The sequence below is a fragment of the Phyllobates terribilis genome, unplaced genomic scaffold, assembly GCF_046119375.1.
Source record: "Phyllobates terribilis strain yellow unplaced genomic scaffold, ASM4611937v1 Scaffold_4__5_contigs__length_816908805, whole genome shotgun sequence".
Taxonomy (NCBI): domain Eukaryota; kingdom Metazoa; phylum Chordata; class Amphibia; order Anura; family Dendrobatidae; genus Phyllobates; species Phyllobates terribilis.
The window spans coordinates 705,072,326-705,085,051 of NW_027362764.1; the positions used below are offsets into that span (position 1 = coordinate 705,072,326).

Here is a 12,726-nt window from a genome sequence, read left to right on the forward strand (position 1 = left end):
TGGATCAGCCTGTAGTGTGTTTTTCCACTTTAATTTTGGGGGTGACTCCAAATCCAGGCCTCCATTGGTTAATAAATTTGATTTCCATTGATGATTTTTGTGTGATTTTGTTGTCAGCACATTCAACTTAAGTATTCAATGAGAATATTTCATTCATTCAGATCTAGGATGTGTTATTTGTGTGTTCCCTTTATTTTTTTGAGCAGTGTATTAAGAGGATGAAAAATTTAATGGGAGGAGTGCTTCTTTAAGTGACTGCTACACTAATTCAGGAACAGCTTTACTTTGTGCTCCTCCATTCCAAAGTTAATAAAGATGCAAATTTTCCCTTTAGCCAACTGGGTGTATACCACATAACGTCTTCATGGTTTTGCTTTTTCTGCTCTGATACTGTCCAATAAAAACATGACCACGTTCGCAGAAAAGTTCTGTGCTACACGCCCAGTTGGTTGAAGGGAAAATTTGCACCATTATTACCAAGGGACATAACTTTTGGAAATGAGAGGCACAGAGGATAATGAAAAACTGCTCCAAAATCAGTGGGACCAATTGGAGGAGGTACTCTGTGTAAATTTAAAAATCTAGTGAAAGGTTCTCTTTAAATGGTGGCCCTACAATACTTTGTATTTCTTGCTTCCACCACTGGGACAGTCAAGACTGCAATATTACAGGGAACACGTAAACAAAGACTGAGCTGCTTGACCACACTTTAATCAAGGGCATACATACCATAGAGACTGACTGACTATATATTTTCTATACCTTAGCAAATGTTGGGGATAGTAGTTGGCTTCAGGCCAGGTTCAGACCGCCATATAAAAACAGAGCAGTTTAGTGCATTCCCTAATTTTTCCATTGATCATTGTGTGAAAAATCACTGGTGTGCAGAGGCAGCCGTTTATTACTGGATCAGTGTGCTTGTTATTGGGCACATGGACAGCACTGACTGAAATACAGTCACCTGAACCTGGCCCCAGGGTAATAGAGCTTGTGAACTTGAAGGAACAGATACTAGAGTCCAATGTCTTGGGTAGTGTTGAGCGAATTTGTTTGGCATTTCAAATTCGTGTTCGGGGCTCCGGCTTTTTCGCGTGACAGCCTGGCAAATCAGGGATGTTCATGGGCGGAGACGATTTTTTTTGGCGCAAACAAGCCGAAACCCCGAACACGAACCCAAATTAGAAATGCCGAACAAATTCGCTCAACACTAGTCTTGGGGAGCCCATTTTATTTAAGACTAACACAAATTTTGGTTTTCACAAAGTCTCCTGCTTCAGTTTTATAGTGGCGATTTGCATTAACTCTACATTTTTATGAAGAGTGATCAGATGAACTGCAAAAAATTGCAGTCATTCCTTGCCATGAAAATTAACTTAAATCACAAAAATCCCATTTCGACTGATTTCAGCCATGCCACAAAAAGATTTGCTTATATCTTTTCAGTGAATCTTCTCTTTAGTTCAAGAGAAAGTGTTAATAAGGACACGGATCTGATATCACTCTGTCATGCTGGTTGCCTTAAAAGGGTGCTGGACTGGTACATAAAATCATTGTCATCTTCTGTTATCCATGGTTGATGCTTGTCAGATTGCCCACTAAATCAACCATTTATAGGATCATCAAGAACTTCAAGGAGAGATGTTCAATTTCTGTGAAGAAGGAATGGCAGTAGGCAGGCGTCAGCGTATCTGCATGCAGAGTGAGGTGGAGTCTTTTGGGGCCGGCCTGGGGTCAAGAAATGCAGCAAAGGAGCCACTTTTCTCCATGAAAAACATCAATGGCAGATTTCTGCAGGAAGTACAGAGATTGGACTGCAGAGGACTGGGGTGAAGTTATTTTCTCTTGTGAAGTCCCCTTCAGACTGTTTGTTACATCTGAAAAAATGATTGTCTGGAGAAGAAAATGTGAGCACTACAATGAGTCCTGTGTCATGCCAGCAGTAGAGCATCCTGAGAACATTCATTTGTGAGGGCTTTTCATCCATGGAGGGGGCTATATCACAATTTTGGTATGAATAAAGAATGGTATCTAAACATCCTCCAAGAGCAACTTCTCCCAACGATTCAGGAGCCACTTGGTGATGATCAATGCTTTCTCCAGCATGGTGGAGACCATGCCACAAGACAAAATTTTGCTAACCAAGTGGCCCGGTGAACAAAACTTTGAAATTTTGAGTTCATGGCCAGAAACCTTCCCCCCCAGTTCTTAATCCCATAAAGAACCTGCTGTAATACTCAAAAAGCAGGTGTACAAAAACACAGAAAATGTGATAAGCCCCAAGCACTGATTAGACAAGAATGAGCTGTCATCAGTCAGGAGTCAGGTCAGGAGCTGATATCTAGCTTTCAGGGTGAAGGGCAGAAGTCTTGGAAAAATAAGGGTCAATACTGTAAATATGGAGTCTTTGCATAAACTTGATGTATATGTCAATAAAAGTTGAAAAACGTATGAAATGCTGAGAATTGTACATCAGTAACTATAGAAACATCTGAGTAATAGATCTTAAAACAATGAAGCAACAACCTGTGAAAACAAAAATTTGTGTCAGTCTCAAAACTTTTGGCCACAACTGTAGAATTAGTAAACGTGAAAGACTGCCTTTACATAAGCCTTAGTGTACATTCTGCCGGGGGTGGACATCTGTTCAGTAATAGTTGATTATGAATAGCAGAACTATATCAAGCCGCACAATCCATCACTGTGATTTATATTATACGTGTTGTATTCATAGGGAGGTCTTGGCAGTCCATTCTACAGACAAAAAGATACAGTTACACATTATATTCTGTATTCCTGACACTTTTAATGCTCGTGTGGGTGTTTCATGGGATTTCAAGCACTGTTTTTACTAAATGTATTTAAAACTGACGCTGTCATTAAGAGGAGATGATAAATGAGGTTGTTCCGTTCTGTCGATTAATCTCTATACTTCAAGAATGAAGTATGATTGTATAAAAAAGGATTATACGGTTTGGACGTTGCGGTGTAGTCGGTGCTGTGATTTTCAGTACATTATGTTTGTCATTCACGCCTGACATCTGTTCCGAAGAATCTGGGAGATTAATTTAATGATGTTTCTTGGATTCTTTGCAACGTCAATTGTATCAAAGTGTAAAATTCTGTTTGTTTCTTCGCATATTTACTCGGACTGGACTGCAAAAGAACATATTGTATAGTAGTCTGGCCTCTGACGTAAGAGGTTTTACACATGGCGTTTTCCATCTGATATTCTACTACAGACAAAGCAATCCTTAAAAAAATAAAAATAAATAAAATACATGAAAATGTTTCTTTGGAATCAAAACCATTCAGAGTGCTCAACAGAAAATGGTTCAGAGGTGTCTTAGGCAGAGATAAGCGAACTTAAAAGTTTGGGGTTCGCACCGGATAGTTAGTGTCCGGAGCTAAACTCTGAACATGGACTTCTTCCGGAACTCAGTTGCAATGTTCTGAGTTCCAGGGGAAATCTGGAAGGGCCCTTATTGTTTTCAATGGGGTCCAGGTTCTGGTTTAAATTCGGGTACAGTTCTGGTACCCGAACCGAACTTTGAAATAAAGTTCGGGTCGGGTACCAGAACCCGAACTTCCACGGGTTCGCTCATCCCTAGTCTTAGGCCACGGCCCCACTATCAGTATTCGGTCAGTATTTTTTCTCAGGAGTGGGAGCCAAAACCAGGTGAGGAACAATCAGAGAAAAGGTATAATAGAAACAAGTCACCAATTCCGCATTTATCACCCACTCCTGGTTTTGGCTCCCTCTCCTGAGAAAAAATACTGACCGAATACTGACCAAATACTGATAGTGGGGCCATGGCCTTAGGCATATGACGCTGTAATGCAGAACTACTCTCTTAAAGAAGTAATGCTTGTAGGGAAGAAAATTAAGAATATTACTGTAACCCAGGATCTAATAGACTTTTGATTGTTTATGGATCTGTGGAAAAAAGATGAATGCTTCTGTATGAATTTGATATTTGTATGGAACTTTATGTATGAGACCATTTACTTATTTATATATAATATTTACATCAATATTCAATAGCAAAGCCAGCCCCCTTCTATATCACAGCGCATGCAGAGCCTGAGAAAGAGGCTGGCTTAGCTATTAAGATCAGAAGCCCCCTTCACACAATGCTCTGGTCACATGCCGATGAGCGCCAGAAGCAGAGCATCTGGAAAATGGGAGAGGACCTGGGCACCTTTCCAAACAGACACACATAGTTTATATTGATATCTAATATAGTTTCTCTAATAGATTATAAAATTAGAAAAAAATTGTATAGTTACAAAGGATTTAGGATATATTATTACTCCCTGGAAAGCCTCTTAAAGGTACAACACTACTGAGGAACCATGTACACTGCTATGGAGCCAGTACAATGGTGATGGAGACGTGCAGCCTTTATGAACTCCGGCCATACTGAGATTCTCTATACTGATGGGGAAAAAAAACATTTTTTTTTTCATTTTCTGTCATATGCATGTAAAATCCATGGGATAAAACCTCTGAACGCCAAGATATGAGAAACACGAAATGCTACAGTAAAAGCCTTCTGCTTCTGTAAAGAAGCCCTGTTACGGCTCTGTACAGACCGGTTGTGTGGAGGAGGGAATAGTACTACTCATCCACACATTGCTAGTTGAATTCCATATTAACAAACATTTTCATGGCTGGACCTTTTCAGCGCTCAGTTATTGGCTAGCTAGAAGTATGTGCATCTATCTAAGACCATTACATTTCTGTCTGGAACCATGATGCTGCTTGGCACAGACTTCTTCACTAGTTAAGTCTTCAGCCTAGGAAATCCTCATTCTTCTTCATCATTAGGCTATGTGCGCACGATCAGGATTTGAAGCAGAAATTTCCTGAGTGTTTCTGCATCTCCTTGGCAGGAAAAACTATGCGGAAATTCCATGCGTTTGTGACGCGTTTTTTGAAGTGTTTTTTTGTGCATCAATGAATGCTTTTTGGAGCTAAATAAAGTTATTTAGTAGGACATTGCTTAAACCTTGGATTACCATCAGAACTGGGGTGAGTATATTGGTTAATTTAAATGATTAAAGAATGTGTCTATTGTATTTCAAATAAAATGGTTACGCTGTGTCTGTGTGTTTATTTAATTCTTTACTTTTACTTTAATTAGGTTTGGTCATGAAAAGGTCTGATTGACACCTTGTCATCACCAAACAAAAAAGCTAGGTGTCAGCTAGTTCCATTCACCCAATCTTCATTAGCATTTCTATTCATGTTATTTCAGTGGCTGCTGGCAAGGTGCTATTTGCAAACATGGTCCCTGGCTATAATTAACAGCTCATAGCTGGTTTGTTAGCAGCTACATCCCCCCCGATCAGCACTCAGCAGCGCTTTGGACGCAGCGTATTTTTGTTGAGTCCAAAACGCGGTGTTCTAATGCCGCACTTTTGTTGTCGGTAAATGTGAATCCACCGCATATAATGACACTTCAATTAATCAAAATCTGCATAGGAGACTAGCGTGTCCACTACAGAAATTGACATGCTGCGGGTGAGTTTGGGTACGTGGCGTGTCTATACAGTGTCAAACCCGTAGCGTACAGATGTTACAGCATTGTGGATGGGATCTCTAGAAATCCCATCACCACTATGAGTGCATCTAAGGCTGCGAATCACCCGTGAACACTGACATGTGGCACGTCTTTCAGGACTGCAGCATGTCAAATTCTCTTGTGTAGTCGCTAGTCTTCGCAACATAAATTTGAATACTAGAAAGTATAGAATGCGGTAAATATGCATGGTTCAGTGAACACATGTGGATTTACCTGCATTCAATAGAATGCAACGTTTTGGACGCAGCAAAAAATATGCGTCAAAAGCACTGCTACGTCCGGATCGTGGGCACAGAGCCTAAAATAAAAAAAAAAATGGCGTGGGCTACCGCGTCATTTTTATAACTAGCAGAGGGAAAGTCGACCACTGGGGGCTGATATTAGTAGCCGGGGAAGGGGCCATTAGCCAAAAAATGTTCCGTGACAATTAATATCAGCCCACAGCTGTTTGTTTGGCCTTTACTGGCTAGATTAAAGGGGAACCCCAGAAAATAAAATTGACGTGGGGTCCTCCTATAAAATCTAACCAGCAAAGGCTAAACTAGACAGCTGCGGGCTGATATTAACAGCCAGGGAAGGGGCCTTGAATAGTAGCCCCCTCCGCCGCCATTAATATCCCCCCCAGCAGTCCCAGAAATGGCGCATCCCTAAGATGCGCCAAATCTGGCGCTTAGCCTCCACTCTTCCCACTGCCCTGTAGCTGTAGCGAGTGGGGTAATGGGGTTGAGGTTTACATCAGTCTGGTATTGGCGGCTGGCATGAAGCCCAGGTTAGTAATGGAGGGCGTCTATAAGACGCCCCATTACTTACCGTGTAGTAAACTGGCGATGCTTTTTCAATAAAAGACACGGCCAGAATAAAGTATTTTAATGAAATAAAAAACACACGGTTCTACATTTTTTTTTTTACACTCCGTCCGCGAAGCCCTCGATCTTCTGAAAAAAAGTAAAATAACAAACAACCATATTCCTCAATTGTCCGCCGTCAACGACGTAGTCCACGATCACCGCCAACGAGTGTCCCACGACGATCCGTATCACTTCTACAGCAGTGACATCAGCAATCACTGATGTCACTGCTGTAGAAGACAGCACTGTATACTGACAGGGGTGTAAAATCATGCTGCAAGAGGTCACTGGGGTTCATCAGCTGAAGATCAGCTGATAAGCCCCGGCAAACTTACCACCATGGGAACGTTCTTCTGAATGTTCCCATGGTGAGGTCACGTGAGCGATGAGCTGATCGCTCACGTCACCTCAGGTCCTGGCAGCTCAGTACACTGCTAGCCGCCGGGAGCATCGGATCGCCACCGAGGACCAGGAGGACCCCGGGGGCTGTCGAACAGGTGAGTATGAGGTTATTTTTATTTTTATTTTTTTCACCGTGGGCACGCGGACTGGGCAGAGCAGACTACTGCTCCTCCCAGCCACGCCGCTCTTGCACAGCGTTTACAGAGCGTTTCCAACTCATTGGCTTTAACTGAAATGCAGAAAATCCGATTTATACCTGGGGATTTGCTGCGTTTCAATTAAATTCAATGGGCGGGAAACGCTGGGCATAATGGTCATACTGCGTTTTTTTTCCCGCAATGCTAATCCTGAGTGGAAATTTCAACATCATGTGCACAGCTGGGAGACCTATTAACATGTGTTTTTGCAGTGTTTCCGTGGCGGTTTTCCGCGTAACGCATCAAAAACGCATTGTGTGCACTTAACCTTATATTGGATGTTTGATGTGCAAATATCATAAAATATTGGCCATAGTGCTTGATAAATACGTTAAGGAAACCTCTGTACCCATGGTGTGCAGCAAGCATTCTCAGTCTATTCTACTGGAGATTTATCTTCTATTATTTATTGTGCCTCATCAGTGGTCGAAGTCCACCGTAAAAATTAAATTTATGTTTCATCTATTTACTGAAAAACCTTATTAGAAAGAAAAACATTAGACAATAACTTCTGCCTCCTTACCTATCCAAATCCTATAGGTCATCCTTAAGGTAAGGTCACACGACTGCAGAATTTATAGGACCAATTACGACTACAAATTGTGGATGAGATTGGCTATGTGTGCACCTCCATGTGCTGAACCGCATAGGGGATGTGTGCAGGCGCTGCGTGATATGTATATGCACTACTCTGGTGCCACCACTAGTCATGCACTACCACATGCGCTACTAACATAACTTAACATTAATTGAGTGCTGCCAGTGTGAGATGCTTTTTTTTAAAGTAGAAAATTGTAATTATTTAGTGAAAAAAAATTAAACAGAATTAAAAGCTGTACAAAAAAATAATGAAAATAATAAATACAACGCTAGATTACATGGAGTACAATAAAATATTCTAAAATAGTTAGAATCCAGGTTTAACAGTGGACACGTGGAGCCCTTACATTATCCAACTGAGCCAATTTAATTCATAATTAGCTGTCCACCTTAGATATAAAGTATCTGTTTTTAATTGTATTCTTGTGAAAAAAAGAAAAACATTGCATCTGCATTTTTTTTTCACAAGAACCACAATCGCATTTCTGAAGCATTTTTTTATGAAAACTGCTTTATATGTTTGTATACTGACTATAAAATGGAATCTGTTACTTGTTTTTTGCTACGTAATCTGAGAGCAGCATAATGCTGAGGCAGAGACTCCGATTCCAGTGACCGGGCCGCCCACTGCAGTTTCTATAAAATTGGTGTTTTATCAGCAGTAGATTATCACTAGAGGACTAGTAAACCTGCTGCTACGTAGTCCTCCATATTCATGAGTTGTGTATAACCCCGCCCATTCTGCCTATTCGCAGTGTACACAGAAAGCTGCCAATCAGTGGTGTGGGTGGGGTTATACAAAGCTCAGCATTCAGAGAACTGATAGATCTGCAGCAGATAGAACAAGGGTTTTATCAAAACTGCAGCAAGCAGCCCAGCAAGTGACATTGCTGGAATCAGTGAGATCCATTTTTTTTTTTTTTTTTTTTTTTACACAGACAGCACTTGAAAATACACTGGTGTGAATGTATCCTTAGGGTTATGTTCTCACTAATGTATTTTTGATCTGTGTTGTGTCCATGTGCTCAGTGCTCTATGTGCTCACTGACATCACATGGACCAATTGTAACCTATGTGCCAGTGCAAAAGTAAATGCAGCATGTGCCAGCCTGGTCCGATTTATGGATCAGACTAGTGCATGTAAATAGTGGCCAGCTCCTGCACCCGTCGTCTATGCAGGCGATCACAAGAAGCCAATCACATACTCAATTTGCCCTTATAGGCACATTGGTAGAAGAATTCAAATGTTATTGATTGTTTAAAATAAAAGGCGTCATGATCCTTTTTTTACATTTATATCACTGTCTGCTCTAAGAATTTGGGCAATTCAAGAGAAGAGAATAACTTCATAGATTTTTGTTCAAAGCACAAAACATAGTTGTACAAAGCTCATATTTTGCAACCAAATTTCAAAACACGTGTCTTACATTTTTTTTTTTTACAAACTTTTGTTAAACATTCAACCCTAAATTTTGCCTCTTACATGAAAAACTTGGAGAACATTGCTCCAAACTAATGTGGCAAAGCTATTATCTTACCTCATCTTTCTTGGACGCCTTCTCCTGTTGCAGAGCTTGCAGCTTTCGATAGTTGGCGGACTCCAGCTGTCGTGATTCTTCAACCAGCTCTACCTAATAAAAGGAATAAAACAAAGCGATGAAGAAATCCTGCCGACTTCTCTGCCAGTGCAGGGGATACATTGACAAACGAATGTGAAGACCATCTGTCCATTGTTGTGACACAGAAATCCTGATGTGTTTATAATGATAAATCTGTCATCGCTCTGCTAACAGCAGTTATTTTACTCTGACTATTGTGGGATGTGATGTGGAGCAGCTGACTGTACCAAATAGTAATTCTCACTATAAAACGAGCGAAAAACTATTTATACTGTTAAATGGCCAACTAGAAGAGTCGGTGTTAATCGATTTCCATGTTCCATTCCATCGACCATGGCAGCGGACTGTGACAGCTGCACGGGAGAGGCAGTACCACCTCTTACCTCCTGCCATCCTGGCTCTTCTTTTGATTAGCCAGCTATCCGCTCTCAGCAATCTGCAGATGCCGGCAGGTGAGAGGCGCTCCTCCTGGTTCAGTCCAGTGGCCACAAACGTGTCATAGCCGATGGAACGGGATGTGCACATCGATTTGCACCAACACTACCAACTACCCAGAGCAATGATGCCCACCCCTCCATTTGCTTTTGTCACCCTTCTGCTCCAGCAGATTAGTATTACAAGGTCAGCTCTGCCTTTGCTGCATATATTAGAAACAAGAATGAATGCAAGATTAAGTTCTGAACTTTGCAGTCACAATCCACAAATTGCAGACACAACGGGCTCTGTGTACTCGACCGCATAGCAGACAGCTGCAGGAACTGAGGGCTTTTACATACAATTGTCTGGTCCATAACCTAGACCAGACTAGTGCAAGGTGCAATTTTTTTCACGCAGACCAGATGTCCATGTGGAAAACCCCATATGTGTACCAGCACATAGGATACAATCAGTCCGTATGCTGCTGCGTGCAGTCTATTGCGCATTCGGACCGAAAATAGGTAAATTTCAATATACCCTTAATAAGGACTCATTCAGACGTCCGTTTTTGACGTAAGAGTTCTATCTGTGATTTTCACACATAGACCTTGTACCTATGATAGTCTATGGGTCTGTTCACATATCCGATTTTTTTATTGGAACAAGCGATCTGTGCAAAATCACAGAGACGTGTCCAATGTTGATCCGAGTGATGGATCAAAATTGGCAATGCAAGTCCATGGGTCAATGAAAAAAATTGGACAACACTTCAATGCCATCCGAGTGCTGTCTGTTTTTCACAGACTGATCAATAGGAAAAATTGGAGATATTTTTTTTTCTTATCCAAGTAAAATTGATGAAACTTGGACCAAGCTGAAAATCTGATGAAACTTGGATCAAAAATATTGATGTTTGTTTTTCTAGTATGTGAAAAACACGGACATCTAAATGAAACCTAAAGGAAAAGAACACATTTGTAAATACGGTATTTCTGTAGGCCATAGGAGGTTCAGATGTTTAGGCTGTGAATAGAATTTTTCCATGTTACTGTATAAAAGAAGTCATAGTGGTTGGTCTTGTTTGTGGATCGAACCGCTGCCCATCTATACACAAACTGTATTTCACACAGAACTGTACGTTGACCCTGTATGTTGATATTTAGCCCCATACATGGTAAAACACATACTTTCTCAAAGCTCTGTCTGTCTAACTCAGTCATCTGTGTCCAGGCGGCGAGTAGAATCGTGAGGACGTATTCTTCAGCTGAGTCGAATAAATCCTCAAAAGGTGGATCAGATCTCTGGTAAATCTCTTTCCTTATGTTCTGCTCAACACCGATGTCCATGGAAGCTGAAGGAGCAAGGTATGTGCCAAAAATGAGCTGGAGGAGAAAACCAAATTCAGGTCAATAAATCATTCTGTGACTTCAATGTGGGATTCGAATTTTGTTGAATGAAAGAACTTGACAACAGACGCTTAGTTGTATCTATTGTGAATGCTTGGAGGGGTGGAAAAAGCCCAAGTTTTAAAACGAATGTGTGTAACCTGTGCGGCTGCAAGGACTGAGGGACTTGATAAGACTTGTAGTTTCACAGCAGGCTGAACGACGGGTTGTCTATGTCCGTTGTTTAAATTGGCCAGGTATGACACTAGACAGCAGTGACTGAAAGGAAAACCTTTGGCTCTGATTCAGCAAAGTGTTTTCACCATGAATCTAGTATAAAACACTTTAATAAGTTGCAAAATTTGAATTGCAACTTGAGGTTACGCAAAAAAAATTGCGACTAAAGTAAGATTTGTGGCGAGGTGCACAACACTCGTTAGGCGCTCCTGATTCATTAATTGCAATTCTTAATGAGTCAGGAGGGTCTGACTCCAGCTCACCCCATCAAGAATGGTGATGCTCACAGGGCTTTTATGCTTAAATATATTTTTATTGATCCATACACATATCTGTATTAAAAAAGGAGCTGGTCCTTGACACTCAGAGTACGGGCGCAGTCAGATGGACGACGATCGCATCGCAATGCACGGACCAGCCGTCGGCTTTCCTGACCCGACCATGGCAGCTGCATAGAAATACATTTTAAACCAGAAGTTTACATACACTATATAAAAAGACACATATGCATGTTTTTCTTAATATCTGACATGAAATCAGAATAAACCTTTCCCGTTTTAGGTCAATTAGGATTACCATCATTTTTAATATTTGCCAAATGGCAGAATAATGAGAGAGAGAGAGAGAGAGAGAATGTTTTAAGGTATTTTTATTACTTACTGCAAAGTCAAAAGTTTACATACATTTCATTAGTATTTGCTACCATTGCCCTTAAACTGAATAACTTGGGTCAATCATTTGGGAAATCCTTCCACAAGCTTCTCACAATAGTTGGTCGGAATTTGGGCCCATTCCTCCTGACAAAACTGGTGTAACTGATCCAGGTTTGTAGGCCGCCTTGCTCGCACCTGCCTTTTCAGCTTTGCCCATAAAGTTTCAATAGGATTGAGATCAGGGCTTTTTGATGGCCACTCCAAAACATTCACTTTGTTACCATTTTGGCAGTATGCTTCAGGTCGTTGTCCATTTGGAAGACCCACTTCCGCCTAAGTTTTCATTTCCTGGCTGATGTCTTGAGATGTTGCTTCAGTATTGCCACATAATCTTCTTTTCTCATGATGCCATCTATTTTGTGAAGTGCACCAGTCCCTCCTGCAGCAAAACAACCCCACAAGATGATGCTGCCATCCATGTGTTTCACAGTTGGGATGGTGTTCTTAGGCTTCTAAGCTTCTCCCTTTTTCGTCCAAATGTAACAATGGTCATTATGCCCAAAAAGTTCAATTTTAGTTTCATCAAACCACAGGACATGTCTCCAAAAATTAAGGTCTTTGTTCCTGTGTGCATTTGCAAACATTAATCTGGTTTTTTTATGTTTCTTTTGGAGTAATGGCTTCTTCCTGGCAGAGTGGCCTTTCAGCCCATGTTGATACAGTACTCATTTCACTGTGGATATTGACACAATCTTACCAGCTTCCGCCATCATCTTCACAAGG

At 41.1% G+C, this 12,726-nt stretch overlaps 1 protein-coding gene across 3 annotated transcripts in view; it reads right to left on the reverse strand.

Annotated features, from left to right (window-relative positions):
- The window catches only part of RGS22 (regulator of G protein signaling 22), a 164,944-nt gene that overhangs the window by 51,966 nt on the left and 100,252 nt on the right, over window positions 1-12,726 (reverse strand). For 2 of the 3 annotated variants that reach the window (XM_073679620.1, XM_073679619.1), the window contains exons 15-16: window positions 10,856-11,050; window positions 9,171-9,263 (exon numbers count right to left, since the gene is read on the reverse strand). In XM_073679620.1, coding sequence (XP_073535721.1) covers window positions 9,171-9,263; window positions 10,856-11,050 — 288 coding nt within the window. The remainder of the gene's footprint in view (window positions 1-9,170; window positions 9,264-10,855; window positions 11,051-12,726) is intronic. The other variant, XM_073679621.1, reaches the window with a different exon arrangement.